At 43.9% G+C, this 17,495-nt stretch overlaps 1 protein-coding gene across 2 annotated transcripts in view; it reads right to left on the reverse strand.

Moving 5' to 3' along the window:
- The window catches only part of FANK1 (fibronectin type III and ankyrin repeat domains 1), a 97,066-nt gene extending 81,221 nt beyond the window's left edge, over nucleotides 1-15,845 (reverse strand). For both annotated transcript variants that reach the window (XR_014788778.1, XM_084841464.1), the window contains exons 1-3: nucleotides 15,791-15,845; nucleotides 5,795-5,966; nucleotides 3,622-3,746 (exon numbers count right to left, since the gene is read on the reverse strand). Coding sequence is in view for 1 of the 2 variants with exons in the window: in XM_084841464.1 (XP_084697590.1) it covers nucleotides 3,622-3,746; nucleotides 5,795-5,966; nucleotides 15,791-15,806 (313 nt within the window). In the remaining variant the exon portion in view is untranslated. The remainder of the gene's footprint in view (nucleotides 1-3,621; nucleotides 3,747-5,794; nucleotides 5,967-15,790) is intronic.
- Nucleotides 15,846-17,495: the final 1,650 nt, after the last annotated feature.

The raw sequence follows: 17,495 nt of genomic DNA on the forward strand, positions 1-17,495 counted from the left end.
ACCACATGTGTTCTAGATCCTTGCCCTTCCTGGCTCGTAAAAGCAGCCAGAGGTGGACTGGCTCAGTAGGTAAGTGGAGTGGTTCATGCCTCCCTTGGTCAAGGCAGAGTTCCAACCTGCCTGAAGGAGGTGGTGGTGAGACCTCTATTAAAAAAGCCCTCCCTGAATCCCACTATATTGGATAATTATCGGCCAGTCTCCAATATTCCATTTTGGGCAAGATATTAGAGCGCGTGGTGGCCTCCCAACTCCTGGGATTCCTGGATGAGATCCATTTTAAAATGGCTTCAGACCCGGTTATGGGACAGAAACAGCTTTGGTCGCCTTGGTGGATGACTTACATCAGGAACTAGACAGGGGGAGTGTGTCCCTGTTGGTTCTGCTGGACCTCTCAGCGGCTTTCAGTATCATCGACCATGGTATCCTTCTGGGCCACCTTGCTGGAATGGGACTTGGAGACACTGTTTTACAGTGGCTCCATTCCTTTTTGGAGAGCCGGACCCAGAATGGTGGCGCTGGGGACTTCTGTTCGACTCCCTGGCAATTGGCCCGTGGAGCTCCTCAGGGTTCCGTTTTGTCCCCCATGCTATTTAACATATACATGAAAACACTGGGAGAGGTTGTCCGCAGTTTGGGGGTTCGGTGTCACCAGTATGCTGATGACACCCAATTCTACTTTTCCTTTCCATCTAATTCCAAGGAAGCTGTTGGGGTGCTAAACTGGTGTCTGTCGGCAGTAATGGACTGGATGAGGGCAAACAAATTGAAGCTTAATCCAGACAAGATAGAGGTGCTCCTGGTCAGTTGAAAAGTAGATCAAGGAATCAAGGGATTCAGCTTGTGCTGGATGGGGTTACACTCCCTCTGAAGATCCAGGTTTACAGCTTGGGTGTTCTTTTGGATTCAGCTCTGAGCCTGGATGCCCAGGTTTCAGTGGTGGTCAGGAGTGCATTTGCACAGTTAACGCTAGTGCGCCAGCTGCGCCTGTTCCTTGAGATGTCTGACTTGGCCACAGTGACACATGACTTAGTTACATCCCGTTTGGATTACTGTAACGCACTCTACATGGGGCTGCCTCTGAAGGGTGTTCAGAAACTTCAGCTGGTTCAAAGAGCTGCTGCCAGACTGCTGACTGGGGCTGGCTACAGGGAGCATACCACTCCCCTGGTAAAACAGCTTCACTGGGTTCTAGTCTGTTTCCAGGCACAATTCAAAGTGCTGGTCATGACCTATAAAGCCCTATATGGCTTGGGTCCAGGTTATCTGAAAGACTGTATTCCCCCCTATGAGCCTTCTCGTGCCCTGAGATCTCCAGGAGAGGCCCTTCTTGCAGTCCCGCCACTATCAGAGGCCCACCAGGTGGGAACCCGGGAGAAGGCCTTCTCAGTGGCTGCCCCAAGGCTCTGGAATTCCCTTCCCAGGGAGGCGAGAGTGGCACTCTGCTTAGTATGTTTCCACAGGCAGGCAAAAACTTTTTTGTTCCGGCAGGCCTTTGGAGATAGATAGTCTGGACCTGTGAGAATATGATGGATTGGTACTGTTGTTTATATTGCTGTTGTTTAAATTCTGATATTTTATACAATTTTAATATTACTGATGATTTAATTATAGTTTAACTTTTGTGTGTGTGTGTGTGTGTGTGTATGTATGTGTATATATGTGTGTGTGTGTGTGTGTGTGTATATATATACACACACACACACACTGTATAAGTTTTAATGTTGTAAAGCTGCCTTGAGTCCTGGTATTGGGGAAAAGGCAGGATATAAATTAATAATAATAATTCATGGAAATTAACAAATGGTCAGTGAAAATGGATTCTCCACGCCCTTTTGACATCTAAAAGACTGGTATTACAACATTGGAAGGATAAAGACTCACCTTCTATAATGCAATGGATTGAGGACCTGACAACACTTTCAATATTTGAATGGGTGATATATAGACTCCACCCTCAAATGGATACTTATTTGGATATTTCATCCACTTTTGTTGAAGCCTATGTATAATTGTTAGAAAGTTGTATACATTTCATATGTATTTATTGCAATGGATAGATACAAATCCATGTACATATATTTAAAAAAGGGGAAATTTAAAAAAAATTAAATTGTGGGAACCTATAGGCACCACATTGGGGACCCCTTCACAGGTGCTACTCGAAGTGCTCGTGGATGCCGTGGTGTCCATGGGTGCTGCAGGGGCGACTCCTGCCTTAGCTCCTAACTTTCACAACCTTCAAGTTCTGTTCCAAGTTGCAATGCACTTTGTAAGCAATAACTACAAACCTGAGATGCTCACAGGGATCTTCCATCCACATGAGCAACTCTGCTCTCAGGATCCTTGGCACTGCACACAACGTTCAAAGCTGTGGGCATTCAGGTATGGGCCAGAATAAACTCTTTTGCACTCTTACCTGATTCTGAACCTCCTCCATGGTTATCCTTCTTTATTAGTATTTTCCTATTTATGTAATCCGCTAAAAATCGCAATAAGCTACTAGCCATTAAACCCCAAATTCTATACTTTTCACCCTTACACACATCCAGTATGCAACATGCACGATTCATGTACTCTTGTGTTGAGGTATTTTCTTTTTATAGACAACCTCTTCTGGGAGCTAACATTTGGCTTGTTTTCCAATTCTACCTCTTATTATTGACACTGACTGTGTTTGCACAATCACCACAGCTTGTCATGACTTATTTAAATCACGACAAACTGCGGCACCCACAGGCACCATCCTGAATATTCAAGCACAGCTGCGGCTTGTCGTGTTGTTCAAATTTGAGGACCATGCGTTATGCAGAACCCATGGCCTGTTTTAGGCTTATGAGAGGGTTGTTTGAACCTCACATAACCCACGCTCCCCAAGTTCAGACGACATGACACAGCAGTATTCAGAATAGCCACCCACATGCACTGCAATCCACCATGGCTTAAGTAAGCCACAGTAGGCTGTTTGATCATGTGAACCAGCCACTGGCTACAATCCCCAAATGTATTCTGATATGCTATTACGACATTTCTCCTCTCCCCACCTTCCACCCTGCACCAGAGCAGGCAACTGATCCCCAGAAAACCACAGACATACCGGCAGCTGAAACCTATGGCTGACTGCAGGCTGTGTAGCATCTGGCTCTCAAGTATGGTGTCTGCTGGAGTTTTGTTTTCTGAGCTGATGCATGAGGAGGGATGGGGAGGGTGGCAACAGCACAAACCAACATTTTTGTGGGTTGAATCCTTAGGTAACAGATACTGTTTAGATGCCTAGCACAGTTTATTAAAGAGCAGTGGAACTTGATGTGGCTTCTTGTCCTATTTTCTATTTCAGGCAGCCAGGTTTGAATAATGTGAAGCTGTCATTTTAAAAAAAAAGCAAGCATACATCTTAAGATAACGATTTTTTTTCTTTAGAGAAACGTGAAGAATAGCAAATACAAAAAAAGTATAAAATATAGCCCTAACAAGATACTAGATATATAATGCTTAGTTAGGAACAGTGCTGCATATTAAACGTACTGAACATACTTTTGCTTTCCATTTAATCGCTGTTTTCATATTGTGTGTATCTTTTTACACTGGGAATCTTTAACATTTAATTGTGAATTGTGAACTTACTTGTTGTGGTTACACAAACAGGTGCACTGTAAACAGACTCCCCTGCAGGATCTGTGACTTTAAGCCGAAATCTGTAGGTTGTTCTAGGTTCAAGACCTTCCACAACATGCTGTCGAGCATATCCCCTAAAAAGAGTAATGTTATTTTTCCCCAAAAATCATTTATTCTAAACATTTTCAAATGTTTGGACAGCTTTGCTCATTCAAGGCTAAAGACAGAATTTAATTGAATGCTAGCACTAATGTAAATTAGGATGTGCTAACGTAAGGGGCCCCTAGCACAACACCAATAGCTTTAGCTGGTGTGACGGGTTTTCCAGGGAATCCCATCATGTGAGCTAATGCTATTGGCGTTACACTAGAGGCCCCTTACGCTAGTGCAACATAATTTACATTAGCCACTAGTGTCCGATCAGATGCTGCCCTAATTCTCCAAACAGCAACAACAGAATATTCATAGTGTTAACAGCTGATCATATATGGTACCCAACATCTGTGACTGTAGATCAAGGTCACTATGGGAAAAAATTGGTTTGTGGGAAAATGTGCAACCAATTGTTTTTCAATGCGTGCTATTTTTGCTGTATTATGTTTCAGTGTGAGCCATTTGCAAATCCATGTGCCTCAACTGCACATATAAATCTAATGCTTCCATGTGACCACTGCAAAACAGATACAGAACAAAACTTATGTCTGAATAGATACCTAAGCTGTGCACATTTAAAAGACTGAAGGATCCATAAGGAATCACCTCTTCAAAAACAACAGCCAGTTGTTTGGCTCTGCACAAGCATAATCAAATAAACACTTAAAACACATTTTTCAAGGGCAAAACGGCAGGTCTGATCATTCTTATTCTTGACCTAATACTTGGATTGCAAAGAAAAATGTCTATCAGAATCACAGAGTTTGCCATGTGCTAGTGCTTCATAAAAAAACACCCAAAAAATCCTTCCAGAGCATCTGACATTGTAAGGAGGTTGTTTGCTAGAGCCCTCAGAATACTTTAAATTTTAAAATACTGTTGATAGTGTAAAATAGCTAGCATGACAAATGGGTAGTATTCAAACAGTCTACTTCTGCCACCTAGTGACAAATTCTACACAGAATCTTTCTGTTGACTAGGAAACACATGGTGACTCAAGAGAAAAGAAATTGACTGCTGACAGGTTATGCAGCAGTGCAGCCAATTTATTTATTTAAAAACATGTAAACCAACTCTCCCAATGCTCAAGGCAACTGATATTCAATAATAAAATGACAATTAAAGTTTGCATCCAGAAGTTTCAGTGGGAGACCATTTTTACCGTGAAAAATCCTATATTTGTTCCACAATTAAGGAAGCTTTGTACAAATTAAGTCACAAAGCAAGAAAAACAGTAGAAGGAATACTAAAATAGTGGAGGAGCGTAGCAGCAGCCCCACCCAAAAAAAGCAGGAGAACTGGGGGGAGAGGTGTTTCACAGGCCTTAACAAGGATTCTACAGCAACAAATTTGACCCATCATAGATTAGTTTCCATGACTGTAGAAGCCTCCCCTTTAAAGTCAATAGAGTAGTACTCACTCCACTGAAGGTGCAATCCTATGGGTTGTGCTCTGGGTAATCATAAGCCCCTAATCTCGGAGGCTTGTGAGTATCCTATGCAGAGCGGGAGGCACCTCACCCCTCTCATGCTGCATTTAAGCTACAGGAGAGATTTCTCCCATCTAGCTGAAGCTTCAGGGATGGGGAGGAAAGGAGGCTGGGGCGATGAGAGGAAAAGGAGTAAGCCAGCCGCCCTGCTCTCATCCCCTCCCCACCCCCAGGAACACCCCCTTTCCCCCATCTCTGCACTCCATTAACCGAGCATGGAGAGTTAGCCACCACGGTTCTCTCCGCACTGGCTATGAGGGGGCGGGGAGCATGGTTTCCTGGCTATGCGGTCAGAGCCCTGTCTCCAACCTAATATCCAGGAAACCAAAAATCCCTAGACACTGTCTAGGGGGCATAGGATTGCTCTCCCTGTTATATAAGTAACAGGGAAGGGTCTACAACCCAGAGATATTCAAGTAACATTGGCTAAAGTCTGGTTTCAGAACCACCGATTTAGGCAATTTTTGTCAATTGAATCAGTCTTGAACCCTCAACTTTCTTTTAATTTGGTAGAAAAGATTACAGTAGAACTACACTTACGTGTAAATTAGACTATACTGATGCAACTTAGGATCCTCTTCTTCAATTGAAAATTTTAACCATTGCTCCTGAGGACCTTTTCGTTGTTCTTCCAAAACCCAACTAAGTTCAATATTGTGGTGGCTCACATGGCTTACAACTGGAGGCTGTGGTTTTAAGATGGGATGTCTTTCTACAAATTAATCACATCAAGGTGTTATTTTTAGTATTGACAATATACACAAACGTATATCTAGAACTGTAGGAGTAGTTGTCCATTGTTACATGTCTGGAAATTATTTTGATTTGAATAGGCTATACCTAAGCCTGCATAGGGGGAGCTGGGGGTGGTGACGGCCGACAGGAAGCTCTGGAGTGGGATGGTCCATGAAGTCACGAAGAGTCGGAAGTGACTGACCAAATAAACAACAACAAAGCCTGCATAAAGTTGTAGGACTGTCTTTGAATTATTTCTTCTTTCCATTTAGAGCAATACAATAATCGGAATGGAGAATGCTGAGAGTTGTAGGACTTTTTTCTGTCTAAGCATGCATAGGACTGCAACCTGAGACCTATATTTGCATCTTCGTATTTTCTCTGATAGTAAAAGTTCAACCAACTTTCTTGAATCCCCCTGCTTTCAATAGAACTACTCGAAGTATGACTAAGTCTGGATTAAAGCCACTGCATTCAGTAAACAATGTTACTGACTCCTATGCATCTCTACTCAAATGTAAGTCTCAGTAAGTCCCACTGAGTTCAGTAGGACTTACACCCTGTTAAATATGTTTAGGGTTGCATAGAGCCCATTCTATTTTGGCCAGATGGTTACTGCAATTGAGAATTAAAGCAAAGTCGTTAGGTAGAGGCAAGGGACTGCCAATATTTAAGGCACTCAAATGTCCTGATCTTATAATGGGACACTGAGCTAAACAGACCAGTACTCAGAAACAGTTCTTGCGTATAATATAAACTCTTTTATCTGAATGTGACAATGAGAATATTTCAATAAATAATTGGGGTGCTATTTTTATAGTTATACTGATATGTGGAGGTAAATACAGATTTCTCAAGTGATGATTTACCACAGTGTCATATAACCAGTTGGTAAGCTGACTGTCTGTATCACCTTGCAAAATTGAAGAAAATAATATATATCTGCCATCTGATCAGGGAAGCAAAAGCAAAGTAACATTCTTCACCACTTGAAAAGGAAATACAGATGACCAGTTTACAAAGTGATTAAATATACACCATGGTAAGTTCTATCACTTGGTCAATCGTTGGCTCAATTCACAGTAGCCTTCAGGGGAAATCTGAGGTATAAATAACCGAGCTATATAACAGGATACTCTACTTCAGTCTTGCCCACCTTGTGTCCCACCAAGCAGAATAAAACCCTCAAAGGGTTTGATAATCTTCTTGTTTCTGTTTCCTGCTGTCTGTCTGAGACTGCAGAAACAGGAGGGGATACGTCAAAGACCTGTCTGGTCACTTGACTTGGTGAGCAAGGTTGCTAGGCCTGCTCTAGTGGATTTCTAATTATTGCTTCCCTAACCTATTAATGTATCTTTTTTTAAAAAAAAAGTTAAAAAGCTTTAGAAGATTGTACAAACACATACAGCAGAGTATATTATATTTATGACTGAACTTTGTACATATTTGCCCATCCTGCCCATTGCAAGCACCAGAAAAAATGGCTATTCATGAAACTCTAACATGACACAGCCCCTGCAAAATTACTAGAATTTTGATTTTTTTTCTCTTTTCTCAAAGAACTCAGAAACTAACTCAAGCCAATACATCATCTTCTCAATTTAACATTTAATATGGGGATGGATAAATATAGTACAAACAGTTGATAACAGTAGGTTCTCTCAGATTTAGTCATGCAAAATGTTGACTACTAGGGAGCTCAAGGTAAATGTAGTGATGGGCAAACTCGCTTGGAATCTATTATTTTTTCCCCATTCCTGGAGATTACTACTACATACACACACCTCAAGCCTCTTATAATTTCTGAGAAACCTAAAAACCCATCTTTTCAAGCAAAAAAGTTTACCCTTGAGAAGGGAAAGGAGACAAGCTTTGACAGGGAGAGCTCACAGAGAAGCCTTGCCAGTTTGGAAGTGACACTCCTGAGCATGCTTTGGAGCATCACTCTCTGTTGGAGAACATGGAATTTAGAGCTTCACTGGAGGCAGAGGAAACTATAATCCCATGCTTCCCAGCAAGAAACAACAGCTGGGAAGTATTGGATTTGAAGTTCCTTTTCCCTGCAAATTTAATGCAGGAAGCAGAAGAAATGACAAATCCTGGGAAGAAACATACACACCTGAGCATATCAAAACCACTACTGAGGACCATTCACCCTCCTGTCTCTAGCGAGCTCTCCCCCCACCCCTACCCCCACCCCCTCCAGCTACTTTCTCCCCTTTTACAAGGGTAAACTTTTCTGCTTTGAAAGTGGGTAGGAGAACTAGCAAAGAGGGCTGGCTAGAAACAGGGACAAACTCCATTACAAGCTGGACCTGAGTTTGAGGAGTCTCAGCCCAGCTCAGAATGGGCTATGCCTTTCTAAACTCTCCCAATTCTGAATTCACCCCATCGATAATCCTATGCTGTATAGACATTCTTTTTCTCAGAAAGCTATTAGCACAGGGGTCCCCAACCCCCGGGCTGCGGACCGGTACCAGTCCGTGGATTGTTACAAACTGGGTCGTAGTAGGGGTGTGCGAAACCCCCTTACCTTAGGTCTGCAGGGGTCTGCGGGGGGGAGACAACCCTCCCCTCCCCCACAGAACCCTCGCTGGCCCTGGCCAGCTCCGCTCCACAGCGTGTCCGCAGAGCTGCCGGCCGACTCTGGCCGCTGGCGGACTTCCGGCCGCTGGGACGCAAATGGCATTCGCATAGCCGACGCCATTTGCATCCCTGTTCTCCAAGTAATAGGCTACATAAATCTTTACGTAACCTATTACTGCAAAGAATAGGGACGCAAATGGCATCCGCATTTGCATCCCAGAAGCTGGAAGTACACTAGCGAAACCATCCCCCCCGGTCCGTGGAAAAATTGTCTTCCACGAAACCAGTCCCTGGTGCCAAAAAGGTTGGGGACCGCTGTATTAGCATGCTATAACATGCATTTTGTTCTATTTAAAATAAAGTATGTATTGGAAGAATACAAGACATTCACTACATCTAGGATTACCTCTGATTCTGACTGGGTTCACACAGCACAACAATCCACTTTCAAGGTTGAGTGTAGGTTGCTGTGTTGTCTGAACCCAGCCGCACTAACAAACCATGGTTTGTTAACCATGAACAACCATAGGATAGGATCCCATGGGGCCTTCCATGCAGGGCCAGCCCTGCTGGTCCTAGTGGCTGCGTTGTAGCACTTCCAGAGGCAACCCCAAAAGTCCATACATGCTTGTTTCTGGAAAGGGGGGCAAGCTGGATCCTGCCCACAGTTCACAACCCAACAAGAAACGTGGGTTCTCTTTTTGAGTTGTTTGCACTCCAATTTGTTTGTACTTCAGAATTATTCATATTGCCACCTGGATCAATTACAGAGCATTTGAGTGAGCTATAACCTTATGTAGATGCAGGGCACCTCATGCCCAATTCTATGTGTTAAATATGTTTCATTTTAGAAAATGTAGATGTATTTAGAGGTTTATTTTTTAAAAAACTTCACCGAATAACAGTACAGTCCTATAAGCAATAATCTTAGAGCAAGTCCCACTGAATGGGGCTTACTGTGGAGTAAACATGCATAGAACTGCACTGTAATTCAATTAAACGGGGTAATTTCTGTGAAAAAGCAATGGCAGGAAATGACAGGTTCCTCCTGTGCAAGCACCGGGTCATTACTGACCCCTAGAGGGACGCCGCTTACGCTGGCATTTTCATGGCAGACTGTAGCGGGGTGGTTTGCCACTGCCTTCCCCAGTCATGACTAGGGATGTCAGAGAATTCCGCCACGGATCAGGTTCCCCCGAACACTGTGGCGGAACGGCCTGCCACCGCCCTGCCCCCCCGGGACGAGACTCACCTGGGGTGGATCTTCTGGGCCACAGCGGCGGGTCTTCCGACCGGCTGCCGCCGCCACCATTTCCAGGCTTGTGTAAAAAAAAAGATGTGATAGGCTACGTAAAGATTTACGTAGCCTATCATGGCTAGGTTTTAAAAAAAAGAAAAAAAAAAGACGTGATAGGCTACGTAAATCTTTACGTAGCCTATCATGGTTGGGTGGGTTAAAAAAAAAATGCGTATGCAAATGGCGGCGGCTACGGCCATTTGCATTCCTTTTTACCATCTTAACCTACATAAATATTTACGTAGACTATGACGGCGAAAATAAAGGGGAACGCAAATAGCGTAGCGGGCGCTATTTGCGTCCCCTTTTGATTTGCTGTTTTAGCCTACGTAAAGATTTACGTAGGCTAAAACAGTGAATTAAAAAGGGATGCAAATAGCGCCCGCAACGCTATTTGTGTTCCCCTTTATTTTCGCTGTCATAGTGTACGTAAATATTTAAGTAGATTAAGACAGCCAAAAAGAAGGAACACAAATGGCGGCGGCCGTAGCCACCACCATTTGCGTACACGTTTGGTTGTTGTTGTTGTTGTTTACCCAGAGCGCTCCGCGGCCGGAAATCCGGCTGCAGACGGCTCTGGCCGGGCCAGGCCTGGCCAGCTGGTCCGCAGAGCTGCCACGGATCACAGCCGGCCGTTCGAGGATTCCGGGGGGAGGAACGGAGCACCTCCCCCCCTGGCCAGGATTCCAGGGGGAGGGACGGAACACCCCGCCCACCATCAACATAATCCGCAAAAGGTAAGTCACTTTCGTACATCCCTAGTCATGACTACCTTTCCCCCCAGCAAGCTGGATACTCATTTTACCGACCTTGGAAGGATGGAAGGCTAAGTTGACCTGAGCCGGTTACCTGGGACCCACCTTCCGCTGGGATCGAACTCAGGTCGTGGGGAGAGTTTCAGTTGCAATTACTACAGAAAAAATGATCCAGTAACTTGGGAAGTAATAATTAAATATCTTGGGCACAATTCACATTTTATCCAAAATAAAATGTTTATATCTTTATAGATTTCCTCCTTAAGCCAACAAGGCATGTATTACATTTGCCTCGTACCAAAGAAATCTAACAGCAGGGGAGAACATTTTTCTTGGGAGAGCTGCAATGAAATCCAATAACAAGCTTGTTAGCCTTTTTTTTTCACAGAAATGTCTACACTTGAACAAGAGACATCTCATTTATTAAACATCCTCTCTATTACCAGCAACTATAACAAGTATGTAATTAAAAATATAAATACATAAAACACCATGAACAAAGCACTTAACATAAACCTTTTGAGGTAAATGTGGTAGGAGGCTTATGACGCATCATCTCAAAGTTCTGACATGGCTTACAGACGAGGTCACAGTCAAAAATTAACACAAAGATATTCTATTGTTACAAAAGGCAACATTCTAACATGAAAGAAAGGAATACAGGTGAAATTTTACCTCTTTATGATCCCCAAACACACAGCTTCCTTTACTTAGAAAACCCGCCAAAAATTATGGCCGTACATGGTTAATAATTGTTAGAATAATCAATTCTTAGACAACTGACAGCAAGTTACCTTTATGCTTTAATATTTAATTGTTTATTCCCAAGTAGTTTGTAAAATCTGACTTTGTTTTCTCTATCTGTTTACAAGCGATAACATCAGGTTTGACCAATCAGAGATATAGTACTGCAGTTACATGATTCAGAATTATTCACATTGACATCGGGATCAATTACAGAGCATTTGCCAGCTAAATATATAGATCCTACTAATATTTCCCTGGTACTTTAGAGGTCCCTCACTTGAGTTACTGCGCCTTTGATTATAGAAGCCCTACAACAGTTAAGTAAACCAATAACTCCAACTACTGAAAATTAAAGAAATAACCACACAGTGCTCTTCACTTTAGTACAGTTGAAATAACAAATTCACACTTGAAAGAAGCAAAGTGCAGAATTATGCATTACAGGCTTTTTAATGGTTCTGGTGGCTAAAGGCATAATCCTATTGAGACAGTCATCTCCAACTTCTGCTGAAGTCAGAGGCGACCACCTTTCCAATGCAGGGCAGCTGAAACATGGAGGAGAGGATTCCTTCCGTGCTCTGGCTGCACTGCAGTTTTCCTTAGATGCCTGATTTTGGGCGTCTAAGCACAGGTTTAGGAAGAGGGCGGGAACAGGGCTGGAGAACACATAGGAAGCTGTCTAAAACAGCTTCTGCTGTCTCCTCCCCTCCCCGTGGACGCCCCCTTTTCACCCCGTGTCTGCTCTGTGTTACAAGCACAGACAGGCACGGAGAGGCAACCACAGCGGTTCTCTCTGCCCCAGCTATGATGGGGACGGGAGCACAGTTTCCTGGCTAAGCCCATAGCGCTGTCTACAAGCTTGGAGCTGGGAAACCGAAAAATCCTCTCTCTCCCAGACACTGTCTAGAGGGCCAAAGGATAAGCTCTTTCCCGGGAACCAACCTCAGAGCCTGTGCTCCGGGGTTAGATCCCGGAAAACTGTCTTCCAAGGCACTGCAGAGAAGTCCCGTCCTCTGCACTCGCAAGAGGAGCGCGGAGCGACTGAAAGGGGGCAGGGCTGGGGTCATTCCTGGGTGGGGAGAGTGGAGTTGCATGTATGACACATCCTATGTGTCGTACACGCAGCCTCCTCTCCTGGTTGGCCCCCCATGGCTAGACAGCTGAAAATGGCTGTCTAGTGGAAAATAGGGCAGGAGAGACATGGAGGGAATGATCCCACCCCCCTCCTCGTGCCTCTCCTGCCTTGCTTAGGATAGGCGGCCGCCTATCTTGATAGGATTGCACCCTAAAGCATCTTTGCTGGCTGTTGAACAGACACTGATAAGATCGTAATCTGAGATCTGTCTCAGAGTGCCCCCAACTTCTGAAATGTGGTGGATGGTGATTAGAGATTTGACCTTTTTGGTTGTAGTGCCTCCTCTGTGGAATGCCCTTCCCCTGTCCATTCTTCTGGTGCTTTCTTTTATGGCATTCAAATGACAATGATGTTATTTTCCAAGGCATTTTAATGGGTTGGATCTCAAGGGTGCCTGAATTGGCAGAAGCGGGTTTCCCAATTTCCATGGAATCCCTCCCTCTAATTCTTACTTATGTTGAGCAACTCATCATGCAAAATATGCCCTAAATCTATTCAATTAGAACGGCTTTTATAGACGCTTTGCCAATATGAGTGGTGTGATCTCTTTCAGACATTTCATCTATTAGCATAATCTTGATATCCTCCTGACACTACAAAGACTTGCACATAGTTTTAACTTCAGTCATGTACTGTCAATAAAAATCAAAGTTATTTATTTAAAACATGTGTGTCCTACTTTTAGAAAAGTTTTTTTTCCTCACAATTTTTAAAAAACTATTTTTAAAGCTGCCTGTGATATGAGTAGGCAGGTACATAGACCAGACTTTCTAGGCCAAATTGTACCACACGCTCATTTTATTTTCAAGTAGTTATCTCCACGTTTCCATTCAGTTCATACAAACACTTTCTATTAGCAATTCCAGCAAGCTGCAAAGTCCATGGGACAGGGGTGGCCATGAAAGAGTAAGCACTTCAAAGATGGTACCGGGCATGGGACATGTATAAAGGTTTTCTGTAGCGATTACTCTTGTTTGAGAGTACATTAGACAAAATGCTAGGCCCCAGACCAACTCTAGGAAACCTGTGCTTAATGTGTGAGTCTGGGAGCAAACTGGATATGCTCCCTCTTTACCCAGATGGAGGCAGCCTTCCAACTGAAGTGGGTGAGTGTAGAACAGGTGGTCACCACTCTAAATGGCACAGAAGGGAAGGCTGACAGAGAAGTGATGACTTAATGGTTAAGTCATCATTTGGCTTCACTTCATTGGCTGCCTTCAGCTGGGTAAAGAGGAAGCACTTCCAGTTTGTTCCCAGACTTGCACATAAAGTCTTAACCTTTTTACCTTGCATGGTAACCTGGCCAAGTTGGCACACTATTCTAAAAATGTAGATGCTTATTTATTGTATTTATTTACTTTAGTGAATGTATATCCCACCTTTCCATCTAAAGATGCCCAAGACAGCTAACTATATAAAATATAAAAAACAAAATTAAAAAGAAGTAACAATAGAACTATCTAAAAGCAGACAGAAGAGCAGATACAAACTATAGCAATCAACTACATATGCGGACAAATTCCTGCTGGAATAGATGGGTCTTTAAGGCTGCAATCCTATGCCCAGTTTTCTAGTAATAAGCCCCATTGAACTCAATGGAACTTACTTTTGAGTAGACATACATAAGATTGTGTTGTTGTTGTTTATTCGGTCAGTCGCTTCTGACTCTTCGTGACTTCATGGACCAGCCCACGCCAGAGCTTCCTAACAGTGCAATCCTGTGTACATTTACTCAGATGTAAGTACCACTATGTTAAATGTGACTTACTCCTTAGTAAATGTGGATAGGATTGCAGCCTAAAGAGATGCCAGCTGGAATCCCAGGTCAGAAGTTGTACCACTTGGACATGTCCACAGAGAAGTTTCTCTCAAGTGTTCTTGCCAAACATGCCTCTGAAATGTACCTCTTGACAACTTCATTTAATGATTCCCCCTTGTTTAACTGTGAAGTTTTTTGCACAGTGAGAATATTTTATTTTAATGAATCACTTTATAAAGGCCATGTCTAAATGTAATAAAAAGCATAGAATTGGGGAATACAATGGATCTGACAGACTGGAATAATATTTCTAATTATCTCAAAAAACAGCACAAATGTATTTAATTCTTTATAACAATTCAGATGCCTATAGCTCTAATCAACCTTTTTTACTGTCCTGTGCTAGTAAAAACTTGAAAAGAAATGAAAAACTCATGTAAGGTCATGCTCTGAAGACTTTTAATTAAGGCTTTTAAAAACCAAAGCTACATCTTCTCTTTAAACTGTAATGCTTAAATGGCTATTTTAGTCTATCAGAATCTATCTTTTTAATCACATTAAAGAAGCTTCCTAAAATGAATTAAGAAAAAAAAATTAAACTTGCATTAATAGTTTTCTTAGGACATTCAGCCCTGTTTCTGACATTTTAAAGATATATAATGAAAAAGGCATTGTAAAGGAAACAGATGTAAAAGAGGGCTGGGCTGAGCTCCTGCACCTTTACTGGTTGCATAGCAGAAGGGATTTCAACAGATTTAATGTGCATGACAACTATTAACAGTGTAGGAGCCCGAATGGAGTAGGAGCATTTGGCTACCTTAACACAGAATATCATCCCTGCCCCCCAAACACACACACAACACGATGACAAAATAATCCATGAGTGATGTCACCAGAGAACAGCAACCTTATTCCAGAGCTTCCTCCAATTTCTCCTCATGGGATCAAATCCAGCTCCCATCTTAACCTATTCCATAGACACAGAATCATAGGGTTGAAAGGGGCCTACAAGACCATCGAATCAAACCCCCTGCTCAGTGCAGGAAGCCTGATTCCCAGGCGGTCACCCATCCAAGTACTAACCAGGGCTGACCCTGCTTAGCTGCCCTTGGGATTAACACGAGGACACCCTCGCCCTTCTGCACACCCACTGGTCTATGGGTTCTCCCCCTCCCCTCTCCCATCCACTGGCCACTGCTTCTCTCTAAAAGAGGTGGGGGCCCCTGCGACCCGGGGCTCATACCCTCTGACCTTGAAACTTCCCTAGAAGTCAGGAGATGCGCTTCCCGCGGTATTGCATGTGATTCTTCAGCAGGGTGGGAGAATGCACTCTTCGTATGCTCGGAGGCATTCTCGCCTTTTATTAGTACTTCGGGCGTTCCTGGGCTGAGTCCTCAAACAAAGGCGTGGGTCTGCTCAGCCCCCGCGCGATGTTTCAGCCTCCCGGCCCCTCCCCCTGCCAGCCCTGTTTCCTTCCTTCGCAGCCATCCTGCCCCCTCTTTCCTGCCACCGTCCCCCTCACCTAGGCCCGGCTCCATGAGCTGCTGTCGTCCGGCGTTCAGACTCCCGCAGTCTGCAAGGCCGCGCCCAGCGTCCCGTTGCTATAACAACTCAACGGCCCAGGGCCCAGCAAACCACGGCTTGGAGTGCGGGCGTCGAAGGGAGAGAGAGCGGAGCGAGGCGGGGAGAAAGAGAAGGAGGCGAGGACGGCCAGAGACCGACCCATCGCCACTTGTCGACCTGGAAGTGTGGATGGGCTGGGGTAAAAACAACGGTAGTAGAAAAGGCGGACGTCAGGGCTGCGTTTAGGGTGCGACCTTACTGCAGAGCTTTCTCCTTGTGGGATCAAACCCTGCTCACATTTTAACTGCTCCTATTTCCTTGGGGGTAACCAGCACTTAATTTCTAATGATAGTGGCTTGTCAGGGCTGAAGCCTGCCTCGGAATGGATCATTCAACTTTCCCACTTGTTTTTCCCTACAGAAACCCATTTTCAGGAGAGAGAGACATTGAGAGAGAGAGAGAGAGAGAGAGAGAGAGATCTCAGTAAGAAGAAATCCTAAGGTTATGTGCCTTTCAGAAGAACAGCAATGAACAGCTTGGAATTATGGAAAGCCTCCCTTCTAGATGTGTTTGTAACAACAACTACTTGTACTATTTACTACCCACACATGTGTAATTCTACAGTTCCATGCAAGCGCATCAAAAAAAGCACAGAACTGGGAATTCACAGAGTAATCATAACCTGGCCCAACGGGGAGATCCTCCAAGGAGCCACTCCGGAATCCGGAGCCCTGCCAGAATACAAGGGTTATAGTCCTAAATACGTTTAGCACAATGTTAACCCTACTTAGAGATGACTGATTTAAGCCCCAATCATTTCAATTAGACCATCATCAGATACAATCACAAGCAGCCAGGGTGAGGGGTGGAGGGTGGGCAGTTTTTCCTTCTCACAGATTTCCATCCTTTTCCTTCCCATTAATTTCAATGGGAGGAAAAAAATAGTATTGGCCAAGGGGCCCAGTACTGGGTCCTCATTGGGATCCAAAGTCATCCTTGAGACATCTTGTTTCAGGGCCTTTTGCTGGTTACCACCAGTGGTAGCTTTGTGCCTGCAGAGCTTTCCGCGGGCATAATTGTGGCTTTGGGGTGAACATCTACGAGTAAAGAGAAACTTCTGCAGCATCTTAATCCCCTCCAGCTAGCAGATCTGGGGGTTAGGATTGTACTGTATGGCAGACTCTGGGGATCTCTATTTTGGGAGGGGGGGTAAGCGTTTCAGCCCCTATCATCACAATGATGGGCATGAATATGTGATGGCAATGCCTCATGAAATCTGGGAAACCAGAGGGGTTGAATAAAATGGCCAAGGATTGGGCTTCCTGACCCATCAGCCACTTGGCCCTTCTTCCAACCAGCAAGAGCAGAATAAATGTATGCAAGTTAGGCCAGTTCTCATAATTTGTATGCACTGCAGAGTTCTGCTTATCTTTGGAGTCAAATGTGGAGTTTATTAGCAGAAAGAAACACTACTATATAACATTTTAATGCCCACAATGCACTAGTTGCTGACTTGGAATGTGGTGTCTTCCCATTCTCAATTGAGCAGTAAAGCACACAAGTAGAAGAATAGGAAGTGTCCAGGGGAAAAAACCCAGGACATTCTGCAATAAGCATAGCAAACTAGCCATGCAGACTCTACAGCCTCTTCTGATCACACAGTG

This window comes from Heloderma suspectum, chromosome 3, assembly GCF_057233095.1.
Source record: "Heloderma suspectum isolate Gila_16-S chromosome 3, 16-S_ref, whole genome shotgun sequence".
Taxonomy (NCBI): Eukaryota; Metazoa; Chordata; class Lepidosauria; order Squamata; family Helodermatidae; genus Heloderma; species Heloderma suspectum.